At 40.4% G+C, this 17858-nt stretch overlaps 1 protein-coding gene across 2 annotated transcripts in view; it reads left to right on the forward strand.

The window, feature by feature from the left end:
* The window catches only part of LOC146974350 (roundabout homolog 2-like), a 75829-nt gene that overhangs the window by 24383 nt on the left and 33588 nt on the right, over nt 1-17858 (forward strand). For both annotated transcript variants that reach the window (XM_085797549.1, XM_085797548.1), the window contains exon 3: nt 17606-17763. In XM_085797549.1, the coding sequence (XP_085653675.1) occupies nt 17606-17763 (158 nt within the window). The remainder of the gene's footprint in view (nt 1-17605; nt 17764-17858) is intronic.

Consider the following 17858-nt stretch of genomic DNA (forward strand, 5'->3'; position numbering starts at 1 on the left):
GTAAACAGTCCTTCCTACAGTCGTAGAGATTTAATGCCAGCATCCACATGTGTGGTATGTATCCCTCCCTCGCTGCCTGCTCTGTCCTCCCTAGAGAGCTGCAGCATTAATAACTCTAAGTGGATAATGCCCTAGCTTGAATTCCGATCAAGGTTTAATAAGAGCATGATTCAGTCGGCCACTGGCAGCAGGAGGCACTTCTCTGTGTGTGTGTGTGTGTGTGTGTGTGTGCGGGTATGTTTGCAGACATTTGTAAGCGTACATGCACCTTAACTTCCAGTATGAGTGCATTACTGCGGGTGTGTCCAAGCATTCCTGTGGTCATTTTCCGAACTTTTGCCTCATATTGACACAAATGTGGGACCTAAGTGTGCTTCACGTGACTCTATTAGTGTCGGGGTGAAACAGTGGTCAGCACAAATTAGAAAGAGGACATCGTGATGTATTAATAACGGAATGGGGTAGAGGCAGTTTATGCACCTGTCCTCTCTCTGCTTACTGCAGGGCCTTGTTCTGAGCCTGTGCCGCTGCATCAGTAGGTGACTGGAATTATTCTGTCATGGCTTTTTCTTGCTTCCACACATTGGCTTCATGTTTGCCACTTTAGATTGAGCATATCTGCAACACAGTCGAACGCCATGTACAATCAAGCGCTGCGCAGCTCTGCATATATATAGTTTCCAGTGATGCAGCTCAACGGAGTTAATTGGAGCGTTGCATGGCTTCTATACGGGCATGCCTTCAACAGCCAGTGTTCTAATGCAAACAGACTGGTAGGCACTGCAACACTGAATAACATAAAACGTTACAGCAAGAAGAACAGGGATGTTAAAATGTACTGCAAAGTCACATGGAGACATGTTAGAATTATTAATGTTATGTAATATTAACTTCACGGTGGAAGCCAGAGGACAATGCAGAGGGAATGTTATTCATGTTGAGAAGATGCGTGTTTTGCTGTTAGAGTTGGAGCCATTAAACATGCTATCTGTTCATTGCCATTAGCTCCAAATGCTCAGAGAGCAAACCTGACATTGACATCTAATCCTCTTACTCAGAAGAGGACTAATGCACGCAGAGGATACAGCACGTCCCACAAAACAGATCTAGTTTTTTATGTGCATACACAACGGTTCGATATCGATGAGAGTCCCGTTTGCGTTGACTCCCCAATCTCTACTCTTTTGACTCCCCGTCTCCATCCCTGTCTCCCCCCTTCTTCCATCCAACCAGATGGCCTCCCTCTAACAGAGCATTGACACCAGATGTGCAGTTCCAGTGTCGACTCAGAGACCAGCTGGGCTGAGTGTGCCAGTGGTTCTGTTAATGAAAATGGCTCTGCAGTGTGTGCGTGCGCGCGTGTGTGTGTTGTTTACTGTGGTTCAGTGGCATGTGACAGTTGGGGAACTCTCTGTGGGTGAGGGTTTCAATAGTGAGCCACAGCAAGTTGCACTGCAGCTCAACTCAGCCATGCAGTGCTCAACAGCACACCCACCAAGGCTGGAACTATACAGCTACTCATCCAGAATAAACACTCCCTACATCATATCCCCTGTAATATTGCTATTCTCCATTGTTTTTTTTTTCATTTAGTTTTTTTATTTTTTTATTCTCTATAACTATTTCACAACCCCCATCTTTGCTCATACATAATAATATATTCTTTCCTCTAACCTATTTAGTAGCAGGGGGATCACTGGGCTTATTATTAATTCATACATACCCCTCAAACGAAGAAGTAAGAGTACACACGGTCTAGGACAGAATATATATCCAGCTGTATTTGCTTGCAATGAAATATGTTAATTTTTGTGAAATATTGCTCTCATTTTGATTGGTCTGCAGATAGAATGCGAATGTAAGCCTACACTATAATGAACGTTTATCCTGATAAAACCTCAAGCCCCAGCTAATGAAGTTGTTACTTCATGCTGCGCTCTGTAATTTATGAATTTGCTTAGAAACAATTCATTATTACAGATCGTTCTGCTGATCAATTAAATGATAAGGAAACAAAGAAATCCTGTTTGCTCGGTAATAATTGTGACAGCCTCCATAGGCTGAAGACAAATGAGCTAAGTGAAAAATTCCTACTGAAAAGTGTGCCTTTAAAAAAAAAAAAAGTAACTCAAAAATGATAGATACGGAAGCCTACACTTCTGTGACAGCCTGGTTATCTGAGCTGATTATGTTTTGCCCCTATCTCCCATGCACAGAGATCATAAGTAGAGGGGGGTGTAGTTTAATACCTACACCAAATGGCTGACGAGGTGGATGAGATTCCTCAAGCTCTTAAGTATGCTCTGAAAGAGGATTCTTGCACTTACAGGATAAATCATAGCCTTTTTGAAAGGGAACGTGGAGTCCACTCACCTTTAGACTGTAATATTTTTAAAATTTGTTGTGCCAGCAGTGGTGCTGCAGAGTGACACAGGAGTGAAGGCTCCCATAGGACTCAGTCCATTAAGCCAATGGGGGCAGAGATGTGATTCCAGATATTGGAGACCTTTAAGCTCCACGGTAATCTATCTGCCTGCACCGCAGCATATCCATGAATAGTTTTCACCTGACTTTTGCTGATAAAAAATTCCTATATGTCCACGTGCGCTGTTCTTTTTTTAAAAGGACTCACTTATCATATTGACTCCTTATCAATTAAATCATGTGATGTAATGTAATTTATCGGCAGCTGCCAGTAACCTTTTTTAATCCTAGTTACATTATGACAGATGTGATACAATTTAAAGTGGCTGCACACATTCAGTACATGATAAACATTATATACAGTAGACTACCGTATATCGACTATACTTCACAGGCATTTTTCACTCATAGACAATCTGTGTAAACTGGCTCTTTCAGACAGTAATATTAATTTAGTTTAAACTACTTTTTGTCTTTAGTGTTAGAATTTGTGTGTTGTGGTCTGTGGCTGTTATCTGAGTCATCAAAAGAGCATATTTAACAAGGAGCGGTGTGACAACAACAGGACAGCCCTGCTAGCAGCACTATGAAGCTATCTAATTTCCATAAACAGATGCTTCTTTCTTGGGCCTTAATTTACAAGCACAATTTCTCACCTCACAGATACTACATCTGGAACAATAGAGATATATTATACAAACGTAAAACTTTATTTTTTGAAAACTGGTTTGACCATGGTATCTATTTAGTCAAGCAGCTTCTCAACTCTAATGGTTTCTTATTGTCTTACTCTGATTTTCTCAACAAGTACAGTATTCCATTTTCTCCAAAGGAATATGCTGTTGTTTTTGACGCTATTCCGGCTGGTGTTATTATGCTACTTAGAAGCTCCATTACATCTGAACTGTCCTTTTTGGAGTTGGACCCTGCTGTCACTACTGTTGGTCAGATCTGTTTCTCTTCTAAGAAAAGTAATAACAACTGTAATATACGTGCCTTATTTCAAAAGGACTTAATCTCTGTTCCAAATGTAATTTCTCACTGGAATAACTTTACTCCAGACTTGAACTGGAAAAAAATATGGTGCCTTCCCTCTAAATTTCTGATTATAAATAAGATTAAAGAAGTTTCTTTTAAAATGATCCATAGATTTTATCCCTGCAAACTATTTTTACGTAGATACAAAAAAGACATTGATGTGGACTGTTCATTCTGCAAACAATGTGAAGAAGATCTTTATCATCTGTTCTGGTCCTGCCCCTTTTCATCTGCTTTCTGGCAAGATATCTGTACTTTTATTTCTCAGAATATCTTGTCTGGTGTGTCTCTTACATATGTGAATGTGCTGTTTGGGTTCCACTCTTATCCTGCGAATAACAAAGATCATTATTACATCATCAACCTGCTTGTTCTACTTGCAAAATACCACATACACAAATCCAAATTCGCTAATCACAATCCATTGTTTTTAATTTTTGAGAAGGAACTCAAACAATATTTAACAACTATTCAATATTCATCAAACAAAAAAGCTATTAAAACCACTGAGCTATGCATTTTATATAATATTTTATTGGATTAATTGCAATGTTTTGTATACTATTTTGAATACTGCGACCCTCTGGCATTGTATTGTTATTTGTTTTGTATGTTTTACTAAATATAATACCTGAATTGTCAATAAAATTTGCCTTTAAAAAAAAAAAAAAAAAAAAAAAAAAAAACTATGAAGCTGTTTTTGGAAACAACGGTGGTTTGAGCTGAATGCTAATATGCTAGCAGTGATAATATTGTTGATGTTGAGCGGGTGTTTAGCCTGTTTGTGTTCTAACATTTTTCACCTTGACCATATCAACAGGCGAGTAAACATGCAGTTAGGCTTTGGCACAGGATACTACCTGGTTAGGCTGTAGAGAAGACTGTGGTTTTGGTTAAAAACTATAAGGTCAGGGGACTTTGTGTTTCCATGGTTACAATAATTGAAATGGTGGGAAAGTCAAAGGTTCATGAAACTCTCAATGATTCATCCTTCAAGGATCATAAAAATTTTATCAAACACTCCATGGGAATCCAAGGTGCCATAGATTGACAGTGACAGGATTAGCAGCAAAATCAGAAGGCGTCGTCCTGTGGGGGATGTGGAGTGTGTTCAAAATCCATCTAATGTATGTTAATATATTTCAGGTCCTAAGTGTTGGACTGACAATCCCATCTCTAAAGGCATGTGTAGTCCAGTAATGTAATGAGTTATTTTTCTGTTACTACCTAAATTTCATACTGGTCAGAGTGAGAGGATGGAGTCTCTATCAGCACCAGCAGGATTTACTCTGAACGAGGTGCAAGTCTTTCTCTGGGGTAACACACACATATGGACTGACAAACACATTCACACCTACAGGCAATTTAGAGTTTCCAATTCACCTAACCTCCGTGTCATTGGTCTGCAGTGGGAAACCAGAGGACCCAGAGGAGACCAACACAGAGAACATGCAAACTCAATTCGAGTCCAGGAGCTTCTCGGTGACCTGCTCCGTGTTTGCCACTTAGTGTTCGCTCTGCCCTGTTACTCCTCTTCTTTTCAGCAAGGGAAACTTTTCACACATGGCTTTGACGTAAATTTCAATATACACACGCACGTTGGAGAAGAAAAGGAGGAAGAGGAAATAGCTTATTTATGTGCAGCCTTGGATTCAGAGCAGTTGGAAGGGAGCAGCAGTGATGTGTGTGTGTGGGCTCAAGACTGAGACTCCGTCTGAAGGATGATTCCTCTGCTGCTGTGTGGATTAGACTATCTACTGAACATGCTTTGAATGCAGCTGTGTTTACTCACATCACTGCTGCCAGGAAGAAGTGAAATTCTGAAATGCACATACATTGACACATGTTAATCTTCACTCCAAAAATGGTAATTATTACTCTCATAAGCACCGTTCCACAATTCATATATTTGAAGAAAAAAAAAGTTTTATTTTGAATAATGAGGTTTTTTTTTTTTGCCATTAACACCATTCTATTTATTCAACATCTCTCATTCAGAGTACCCTCTAACAGAATATTAGGCTATATTCAGGAACCAAATATTATGAAAGCAACATCCAGGTAGACTCCACACATACTGTAAGCCAAGTAATAATTTGCTGTGGGACTGGATGCTCCAGTGGGTGTGTTGTTCCACAGTGTCTCATCAATTACATTCCCTGAGAGAAAACACCCGGCTGTTTTCTGTTTCTTCGGATGCCGGGGTTAATGGTGCTTTCCTCAAATGCTTCCACCAGCCAGTAATTGGAGCAACTTAACAATCATAAGTGTAGTCTTTGTAGTGTAGGGAGCACTGGCTTAATGCAGCTTTATTAACTGTAAAAAAGTTATCTTTTATTAATTGACCCCTTCCTTCTCTCTTTCCTCCTCTTTTTTTCCTGTCTCTCAACTCTTTTGCCCTCCCAGTCTTTGTACTTCTCTTTGAAAAACACCGCCAACCAACTCATTGTTATGAAAAGACAAAAAAAAAATAAATCACATGAAGTCACAGTCTGGTCCCTGTCAGTCTGCCTTCAAAGCATGGGAGCTTCGAAAAAGATTAGAAGATTTGATAATTAGCTCTGAAAGGAAAACTTGTCTATTTGTTTTGGTCTGTTTAGAACTTCATGCTTTGTAAAAGTCAGTGAAATAAATGTTTGAAATCGTGTAGGCATTTTGGCACTCGTACACACAAACCGATTTGTCTGAGCTCAGCTTTGGGTTATCCAGTGTCATCCTTTTTCAGAAATCTAAAATGCATTTAAATTTCAGTAGAACCACCTCCTCCCAGTTTTTGAAAGCCACGATTTTGAGTGTGATGAATAATCTATGGGTTTCGAAAGTGAATTGAAAGAAAACAAGCTGTGGAAGCCAACTGGGTATATTTTTCTTGCACTGTCTCTTTGTATGCTGTGGGGGTGTTGGTTGATTTTCCTTATCCGGAAGATTAAGACAGGATTGTCAGTTTCCTTATGCCTCGTACCTAGAGAATATGGTTTGGCATCCATGCCCATGCTTGCATCTGTCAGTCATTTATTGGCTGTCTTACACTCCTGACCTTTCTCCTTACTCCTTCCTGATACGTGACACAGATGTTGTCTTGTCTCTCCCTCTCTTCTTGTTCATCTGACCTCAGACAATTTGGTTTGGCTCATGGCGTTGTATGCAGATCAGACAGTAAAGTCAATGCAGACTGGCTCCAGTATGTCAGCAGCAGAGAAGTGCAGCACTTCATACTGCAGAGTCAGCCTCTCTCAGCAGTCATTTTTACCATGATTTAAGGCCTTATTACACTGCCCACAGAAGAGGAGGGGAAAAAAAACAAAACATCTGTGTTGTGGACTGTATTTCATCAGAGGGGAACTCTCTGTGTTGAGTGATAGCTTGTCAGTTACAGGTCTGATTGACAGGTTATGAAAGCGTCAACAAATACAATTTGATTTTGATAAAATCAGATAAGACATGGGACTAGAAAATCAAATGGGTCTTATCCGTCTGTATGTGGAGAACATCTGAGCCAACTGTACTGGTGCATGTCACTCGTAGCTGTCAGTCTTAAACGGATTTTAAAGAGAGCGAGAACAGCAGCTAATGAATCAGAACAAATGTTTGCTCATACAATAGCAAAAGCTCAGTTTTGTTTGTTGTTTTCTTTAGTCATATTTAGACACAGGTGCACTGTCTCGTTCAAACAACTTGATAGATTTCACCACAATATTGCAAAAACGAGGAAAAGAAACTGTTAGAGTTTACGGTGTAGCAGGATTGCAAACTTTACGTATATCGCAGTGCTTGAAAATAAAAAATACAGTATCTATCCTGTGCATAGCCTCTGCATTGGTGTTTTTCTCAGCCATTGCAATTTTTTTGTGATAAAAGGGGAAAAAGTACAAAATACATTTCAGAGATTTGTTGTGCTGTGGGATTGCAGCGGTGTCAGTCATATTCAGTCAAAGGGCCGTGTGATGCAACACAAAGACCGTGCTGTTGGAGGCTGCTCTCCAGGACCCACAGATTCACAGCTTATCATGTCTGAAAGGAAGCGTCAGGCCAGTCTGATGCCTTTAGCCCACTTGGCAGCCTGGTGGCTGTTGCTCATCTGTCCCCAAGCCAGTGTGAGCACATCACCGATCTGGACCAGGATTAAAGGACCTAATACTAACAGCTGTGCTGAGATTAGCCATGTCAGTATTTACAGTTATTTTGTCAACCAGTGCACCACACACGCTGCTCAAATAACGAACAGCTACATTTGAATTATTCCTTGAAACTGTTGAAATTCGATTTGTTACTGGACCATGGCTTTAGGTTCATCCTAAAAAGCTCTGCATTTATTTTTATCTTCAAGGAGAGGTACGGTTAGACAGGAGAGATTTTTACGGTGGAGAATTACAGTTGGGATTTTACAGATGTAGGTGGATGAACCAAGCAGTTTGAAAGGCTGGAAGAAGGCAGCTCTTTGTTTCAAATATATGATAAATGCGGGTAAAAAAAAATAAAGAGTGAGACTGACAGTGGACAAAGAGAGAGATGAGTAACTTAAGATATGAATTGCTGCAGCATAAACATGTTGATGGATTGAGCAGTTTTATCTTATCTGTGTGTGTGGGAGAGAAAGAGATGTTATGTGTGATTGTGTTTGCACACGTACAGTACCTCCCTCTGTGTGTGTCAGTGTGTACCTTCTCCAGCAGGTGCATGAATATGCATGTGTGTGTTCACACAGGGAACTACGTGCTCTCTCGGCGGAGACTGATCACCCCATGATGGGCGATCACTGGAAGATTAGACTGGGTTTCCATACCCATCTCTCTATGGAAATGTCTAATATAAAAAATTGATGCCATTTTCTGAAGTGGCACCACAGTCTTTCTTCTGATGGATGGCGCATTTTAATCTGCGTAGACGCTTTATGTGATGGAAGCAGAAGAAAGAGACTGTGGGAAGGTGCGATCAGAGCACCAGGTCAGCAACAGCCACCAACAGCTGCTCCATCCCAGTTTCTGTACAGTACATACAGGATCTGTGCTGGGTGGCCTTGGGCTCACCAGGGGAGGTGCATGGATGTGATTAACAGAGATTTGGGGGTGAATAAGCATCTAAGCTGCTCAGTGGAGCAGCGGTGTTGGGGGCTGGGGTGGAGATGGGAGGGGCTCGGGGGTACTGAGAGATATACCTGCATCTCCACTCTGGTGGAGGGTGATTTAATGGCTTTTAAATGCCTGAGTTGGGCCTGTCCACACATGCATACTAGTTATGCAAGTGTGTAACTCAAAGATTTTTCAAATCAGTGTCTGTGTCAACATGGGCTCGCTTTGGATTCAGCCCGTATGTCGGTCAAAATTATTGGCAGCTAATAAACAAATGCAAGCATGTGGGTGGGCGTTTCAGTAAGAGGAGGGGGGTTGCCCTGGATACGTGCGTGTGCATATTAATGTTAAGACTGAGGTGACAGATGTTGTGCATTTCATATATTGAAATCTGTAACCTGAGGTATTAATATTAGAGCACAAAAAACACCATTATCCATACTCAGCTGGTGCCGGCTCCCTCGAAACTGCAAAACTAAGAATAAAAAAAAAATGAAAATGAACACAGTGGCATAACGAGTGTAGGCTAATTACACCTTATTTTGTGGAGTTTTATTCAAATGATGCATTTTGTTTCAGATGCAGCAGATGTCCATCCTTTCTCTCCTCAGTCATTTGTTAGCATAACTGCACCTGGAGATGTGTTTCTTATGCAGCCTATTGACTCAGTTGGTTTTGAAATATTTACAGTAAATAGATGCTATGTATGAATAATGGTAATGTTATTCTCTGTGCAATTAATTTGCTATGATCAATTGCTGTTACTCTGAACTTTTAGGGGGGTGTGCAGACATAGAAAATCATATACATGTTTATTCTTTAGATTTTCCATATTTTTCATTAAAATAATTTAAACCCTCACACAACTTTAACCCCTCCATTGTTTGTGTGTCATGCCACCTTCCTTGATCCCAGTGTCAGTCCTAATAGTCGATAGGTGTGTGTGGTTATATGTGGCATCACCTGCAGGTCAGATGAACCTTGTGTACTACACTCATATTTGATCATGTCAGTTCATTCATTTATTTAAAGAGCAAAGGTCAAATCAGTGTAATCAAAGCAACAAAGCATGCCATATATTATCAGTTAATGTGATGGCGTGACATTACCATATTAATTAGTTTTCTTTTGTGCCGAATGCCAGCAGTCGTGGTAGAGAGCAGTGCTCTGCTGTATAGCTCCAAGCGTTTATTCAGATGCATTCATACATATCTATATACTATCCAAACATGCGCATATTGTGGCCCATCTGTATGTACCCATGCAAAGAAAGATATAACCAGGATGTTGTGGTAAACACTGCTTAGCACCACTATCTCTGGTGGCCATCATGAGATGTGTTTGATCATGCTGGATGGTGCAGATGCACAGACAGACCAGGCAATCACTGCTTCCTCTAGCATCACTTTCTTCCATTAGAATCCACAAGTAATGGAGAAATATAATATAGCATGCTCAAGTCTATATGCAGCAACAATTCCCATACATCAGCACTGAAGCAAAAGTGGTTGATATAATTATAAGGAAGGGTGGAAAAAACAATACGTATTGCACTGTGTATCCTAAGAGGCCACATGTAGGAGGTTTTGTTTTTTTTATAGCTAAATGTTCAATGCTGTGATGACGACGACGATGATGATGATGATGACTGAAACACAGCAGCATGCATAATTTCAGTTAGAGAAGACGAGTGCATGTTAGAAAGCTCTCTCTCCCTGGGTGACCACTGCTTTAGTGAAACAAGGCGTATAAAAGGCTAGATTCTGATCCCTGACTCATTTTCCAGCTCATGTTGTACATCTCCACAATATTGCTGTAAGGGTCTATGATATCTATGGTATTGAGAAAAAAATGTGCTTTTCTATATCTTGCTTTCTTCCATTTTTTTTTTTTTGCATTACTCCTCATTTTCCTCCAGGAAGAGCTGGAGCACAATCATGAGTTAAGGTCATGTACAAATGTTTGCATAATGACACACACACATGCATTTGGGATTTACAGGTGTACGTAGATGAGATAGGCTGAGGAGCAGGCAGCAGAAGAAGATTTACGTAGGCTAGTCAGAGAGATAGAGGAATGTGTTCCTGTGAAGAAATGCATGGAGACAGGAGTAATTAATTATAGATGTGGAAATGGTCCGAGGGAATGCTGTTACAGTAACTAGAGGCATGGCAAGTGAGAGAGGGAGACGTGGAGAGCAGGGGGAGGGGTGAAACCCTCCTCCTATACCATCCACAACTTCAATTTACATTACATGACAAGGGAATGGAGGTTAATTAAACATGACAATGGTGGGGCATTTTTATTGTTAACCCTTCATGGTGGTTGACTTGTCTCCTGACGCAAAAGGCCAAAGAATGCATAACAAATATGAGTCTACCCCAAAGTGTGAATTCACATTCAAATATGTGGTGGAAACAGAGGTTATGGGTAAAGATATGGGTAGCATGGGCCTTGCGGGTTTGCGTGCTACAAAATTTGCACAAAAAATAAATAAATAAATAAGAAGTAGCACACATGTCTATGTTGGGATAGCAGCAGAGATCGCGTTCACCCTGAAATGCTGTCTGTTACTGCAGCTATACTTGTCCTCCCAGCTTATAGAAACTAAATTGCGTCTAAAAGTCAGCTAAATTTTGTGTTGCCACAGGCGTCTTCACATTTCACCGTGCATCTATTTCCAACCTTCATATTGACGCTAATTGGACTCGACACTAATGATGCCAAAAAAGCAAAGCAAAGCCGTGCTAGGTTTTTCTAGCTGCCTGCTTTTACAAATTTGGAGACTGCTGAGTTCAGTTACCGTGGCCCTTCAGATCTCACACTGCCTTTGAGATTAGATTTTGTCGAGTTTCAAAAATGGAAATGAACTTGGGTCATATTTGGTCCCTGTGCTGTACCCATCCCTGATGAAACCATAGCGAAAAGTTAGCCTTTTTTTAACCACATTTTTGCTCTTACATTGGACAGAAACACATGCAACCAATAAGTTATACAGTATAGCATTATAAGACTTAGAGATCACTGTAAAGATTCAATTTATTCCTCATTCCAAACCAACACTGGTTTTCACTTTGTGTCCTTTTTTCATTCATTAATTGTCTGGAGATGATACCCTAAATAAATACTTGAAATATATTTCCCATTTGGTACATTTCTTCTGTGAAAGTGCCTTAAATGAACTCTTTTTTTGTGTCCTGCTGTCAAGAAGGCAGAATTATAATAGGTAATATACAGTACATCTGTGCAGAGCTTGTGGCCTCAGGGGACATTGTGTAAACGCTCTTCATCTCCCCGCAGATTGTAGTCTTGACTGATTGCTGATGACTTTTTTAGGGCAGAGACATGTTAAGTTGTTTATTTATTCAAAAAAAATCCCCAATGCAAATAGCCCTCTCCGCCAGATTTCCCCTCCCCCTGATTGTGTGTCGGCATTTCTGTCTCTGTGTCTGTTTCTGTCTGTTGGATAGGGACGATCACGTTGTGGTCATCAGCAAAGTTAGTGATATACGAAGTGGACAGCTGTTTTTTTTTGTTTGTTTGTTTGTTTTTGCTTATTTATGCATGTGTGTGGGTTTGTGTTTGCGCGAACGTGTCAGTGTGCATTTTATACATGTGACAGATATGGGACATCTGTGACTGCCGTCGTGAATGTGACACACCCCTACAGGCCTGCGTGTTCAAAAAGAATCTTCAGCAAACTCCAAACCGCAATTTAGCAGACCACTGTCATAAGAAATCACTTACTGTAGCTGCTGTAATGCATTTTTTGACGCTGGATCATGAGAACTTCACAATACTGTTACGGTTGTACTAGGATCACAGTTTCTGACAGTAGACCTAAAGTATACATAGAACAAGACTTGCTACTCCTATGAAAAAAACCTATCCGATTGCAATGTAAACCTTAGTTTGGCAGCTTTGTCTGCATGCAGCACATCACTTCATCGCTGCATCTGTGATTCTCGAATGGAGATACAGCCATCTGTTACACCCAACGACTGGCGAGGTGCTAGTGTCTTCATCTTTCAGCTCTACTCATAAACAATTCTGTTTCTTTTTCGCCTCTGCAGTGCTTCCCCTTTCTTCTGGGTGGGGCTGAAAGGTGTGAGGTTATGCAGCGTATTTCCCTGCAGGACCACCAGCCAGCTTGCACGGTCATACACACATGCAAACAAGCGGATCTCCACAAAATAAACAAAATGCTGCATGAGTTAATGAGGTTGTAATTTGGTCACCCCATCACCATCTGTCTGTCACACCTTATTTATTTACCATTTTGCATTATGAAGTGAATTAATGTCGTTTTCAATTGATTAATGCCCTGAACCAACTCAATTAGTGCTAAATTAATAGGTCAACAATGATTAGAAAGTGCAACTCCTAATTTGCTTCTGATTTAGTATCTCGCTGTCTCTTCTGGTTCTTTTACAGATGCATGAATAAACATGCATACAGGTCCAAAACCATGAATGACCATATGTTGTGCCATTCCATCATGCATGTTGAGATATTCCATAGAATAAATGATAATCACATCCATTGATCCATTGGAGAGAGAATTACAGTCTGGACTAGCCACTAACATTAGAGAAATACCGTAGACCGTGAAGTTGATATGTAGCTCCTTCAATGATATTTAGTGCAATAGAATCTTTCATTATACAAATGCAGCCTAAATTTTCCACCTGAGGTCACCAGAGAATTAAATAATTAGATTAATGAATAATAGAGAGACTTTGAGCAAATAATTCAAGCCATTTACAGCAATGTCATGCTAGCAAGCCATTATCTGTTAACGTCCAGTAGGTTAACAACTGATTTTAACATCCTAGCATTAAGCTGATACATTAAGCACATTAGCATACTACCCAACATCACCATCCCTCAGCTGAGCTGTGACGACTACAACACAAACGCATCACGAATCACAGTTACTTTATACTACTGACACTCAACCACACTGACTTACATGCTACAGACAGACACTGTAGTGAGTGAATGCAAATGGAATTCACAACACATTAATTGTAAGATCCTAGATACAGTGACCAATAAAAATCACAGACTGAATAGGGATAAACAAGCTACTCCAAAACAAAATGGAGATGATATTTAGTTTGTTAGATGAGCAACATGCATCAGGACCTTGAGTGGGATCTTCAAGATGTGCAATTGTGAAATGAAACTTGGTTGTACATTGCTGCTGCGGCTGAAGAGGGTCTCAAGAAATCAGGATGCTAAGATAGAATATATCAAAATTTACAACAACCACACAACTCCCCCTTCTCCTGTTAATCTTATAATGAGTCCCTGAATAGTTATTTGTATTCAGATACTTCCACCTTGTCACATATTTTACCACCCATTGTGTCATGAAATGAAGCCCATTTACAAATCATTCTGCCTCTGATTTGTTAAATGAAACTGGTGAACAAGTGAGTCCTCTGAATGGCTTGTTTGAATAATTGAGCAGTACTCAATCAGACAACATTAGGCAGTGGTAGCGGCACCGCCATCTGAAATAATTACACATATGACAGCAGACTACACATGGGTGCTGCCACCACGGGGGCTCCACATTTGAGACCAATAGATTAGAACAACACCACCCCCACCCAGTGTCCTGCATTCCCTCATAAACACCACCTACAGAAACCTGCAAAGCCCTCACGGTGAGAAGGGAGTTGGGGGTGTGGGATAACTGTCATATACTGTCAAGGCTGAATAAATCACAGCCACACTACCAACAGTATTCATGTATTTGTGCAAAGAGCTCACCCCCTTTAGCCTTTTAAATTTTCAGAATCCTATTACCAACTGATTGTATATACGATGTTGAGTTCTTCACTTCCCATTCAATCAGACACAATTTATTATGTACACCATAAATCATAAAGAAACATCCCCATGCATTTAATTTTGGGATAGTGAGCAAATTGGAAATTTGTCAAAAATTGAAAATCACAAAACATGTGACAAGAATTTTCTGACATTTAACTGATGTAGTTTTAATAATGGTTGACATCTCGATCACTCTGTTGTAAATGCCATGTAGTTATTTTTGTGTTTTTAGAAAGCAGTTACCCGCACAGCGATGGTACGTAAACTTTCCCGTTCTGTTTTCACCATCAGCAGCGTTAAACGAGACAGTGTTTTTCTCTTCTTTACTTTTCCTATAATTGGGTTTTTCACTTCATGGCTTGAATTATCCACTTACTCCTGATTTTCCTGTGTGGCTGGGTTTCACAGTCTCCTGAGACGGGCTTTGATGTTAGGGGAGTATCTTTAATGTGACAACACAGAAACAGGAAGGTAGTTGTGTTACTGGATGAGTTGAGTGTTGGCTTCGCTGGGACGGGTCACTAAGCGTATAGTACCATGTGACAGCCAGCCAGGCATATGTCTGTGCCAAAGTAGTGTCTGCAACTGAGACTCATTTACTCCGGCACAGACTGGATGTGATTGACAGCTGGGCCAAAGGGCCTTTGGCTCCTTCCTGATTTTCTTTTTCACTAGGTGTCCTCTGGGACTTGGAATTCCTGCTACAGTACATCAGCAGAACAGCTTATGGCTGTAATGAGAATGAAAAGCAAACTGAGCACCAAGCTGGTGTTTTTCAGTTTTCTTTGTCTATTCAGTTTTACAAACTATTGTCATAGCCTCAGTATTGTACCACGTACTTATTTTTATTAGCTGTTACACATTAATAGGTTGAATGAAAAAAGAACACAGATATTGTTTTAACTAATGTACACATTTACAGAAAGACTGAATTATTATCATAAAATTAGCTCTCTAGATTTTCATTAATTAGTCATTCTTGAGAAACGTGAGATCAAAAGTGACACTCGGCAGCTAATTTTTATTCACACGTGGAGAAAAAAAGTCTTAATTGATTCTTTTCATCTTTTTCTTTTATTTTCACAGTCATGGCTGTTGTCACACAATCCACTTTATTATTTAAAACTTGCCTAGAGTAAAGCTTTTCCACAAAAACAGCACGTCATAAGCTATTAATGCAAAGAGGACACAACTCATCGCAGGATCCAAATCACGGTCTCTATTTTTAAACATAATTCCAGTGATGGCTTGAGAGTACAATCACTCCTGTAGCTACTTGAAGCGCAGCGCAGAGCAGCTTTAGAATTGATATTTGGGATAACAGTTGTGACAGAATTAGGGAGTTTTGAAGATATAACCTTTTAACTTAGCCGCAGCTAGCTCATATGTCTGTTCAAAATGCATGAGTATGGCTTTTACATGGATTGCTTGAAAATTCTTGATGTTCTCACTCCTTTGAACACACCAGTACAGACTGCCCTGCCATGGGGAAATTAAAGCATCTGTCCAACAGTGGAAGAAAACAGAATATAAAGTCGCTTATAAATAAAATTCTAATGACCTGAGAATGTGTATGTTTGGTATGAAAATAAGTAATTGTGGCATATTTCACCCAGTACATTTCAAGCAGCTTCTTTATTCTGGGCTATTTTTATTAGTGGTTGTCGTCCCCTGTATCTCTATAGTATTGACTCATTTCAAGTATGGAGGACTCTCAGTATACAGTATGTTTTTTAGTTTCAAAAGTGACACAATAACGCCCAACGAGGAGTGTTGCAACTGTTCATGAGATATTTGAAAACAAATTTACACTTGATGCTGAATGAAGCCTTGCACATCTTCCTTTGTCATTTAATAAACATTTCATAAAGGATTGTCTGATTCAGTCAATACCACACTAGCCATTGCTGTTTTCTCATACCAAAACCAAGGTCTGATCCTGTGTCTTCTACAAAGTTCAGGCCCGCCATTGAACTGGCATTTTTTTTCATCAAAGCTTTCAGCCAAGCTGATGTTTTATTAGTCGAAGAAACAGCTCCGGAAACTTCACAACACATTGACCTGTATCGCCCTTGCATTTGCAGAAGTCACAGAGACTGCAGTGCAGCCTTTGATGCTGTAGAGTCGACCACAGCGTTTTATGAGTTTTGAAGGAAAGACAATGATGGCTCAGGCTTATTAAATAGTCTTTGGTCCTGATCGTTCCTTTGCATGGAGATGTTTTCAGCCATCAAAACCAACTTATCTTCCCTGGCCCTCATGAAAATAACCACCATAAAATACGTTTTTTACTATTAGCAAGAATTTGTATTCTAACCGTGAAACTCATACTGATACAGTGTCTGTACTTTCTGTCTTACATTGCATTGAATTTATTAAGTGCTGCTGCAGAAATCTCTATGACTGTTCAAGTTTCTCAGAGGACGAATTCAAATGGCGGCTCTTTGTCACTTTATGTCAGCTCTGTGATAGACTTGGCTCCAGCCCCGCTCACAGCCCAACCCCCTGCCGTGACCCTGAGAGGATGAGTGGTATAGCTAATGGATGGATGCATGGATGAATTTGAATGTTTTGGTGAATTCCCTTTGCTGCAATGATCTCATTCATGCTCCCCGGAGGATGATCCCCTCCAGTCATGCACTGTGTGCGATACCACCAGTGTGTCTTGGAGTGATGTATAGTATCAGCAGGATATTTGTTTTATCCAGCATGTTCACACTGTTGGATATAGCCTGAAGGAAGTCTGTAGTCGGGCTTTACAGATTTATTGTTGCTTGAATTTTTAATGGAAGATCTTTCACTTATTGTTCTCAACCTCCCTATTTGTGTTGCTTCTGCAGTTTTACTCGGCTTTTATGTTCTTGCTTGTCTTCTCGGTGTCTTTCTCCTGCACCTTGTACTGTTAATCCTACCTGGCTTTACACCCTCTAACGTTTATCTACTGAGATCAAAGGAAAGCCTGTACCTATACCCTCAGGGGGAAAACTGTATTATTGAAGACGGATAGATTGCTGAGGGTCCTGTGAGGCAGTCTACTTCAAGAATTATCTTTCAGACTCTTATATTAGACAAAGGTGGCAGCGGTCATGGTTAGCCCACGTCAGTGCAGCCATGGAACCTTCTGGTTGAAATAATAGAGCTGAAACTAAAAGAAAAATCTGATCAACTGAATGAGAAAAGTAGCACACAGGACTAACGGCCCCTTCTCCCCTCTCTTTTTTTTCTTATAGTGTTACGTGATGACTTCAGACAGAACCCACAGGACGTGGTGGTGGCAGTCGGGGAGACCGCCACTCTCGAGTGTCAGCCTCCGCGTGGGCACCCAGAACCCACCACATTCTGGAGGAAAGACTTGGGGTCTCTTAACCTCAAGGATGACAGGATCACGGTGGGTTACTCTCCTAGGGGCCACTCCTGCGCCTTTGACATGACCCTTACTCTCAATCACATGCTAAGTGATTCATTTCGACAATGTAAAGACCT

This window comes from Trachurus japonicus, chromosome 14, assembly GCF_045865225.1.
Source record: "Trachurus japonicus isolate A0001 chromosome 14, Traja_1.0".
NCBI lineage: Eukaryota > Metazoa > Chordata > Actinopteri > Carangiformes > Carangidae > Trachurus > Trachurus japonicus.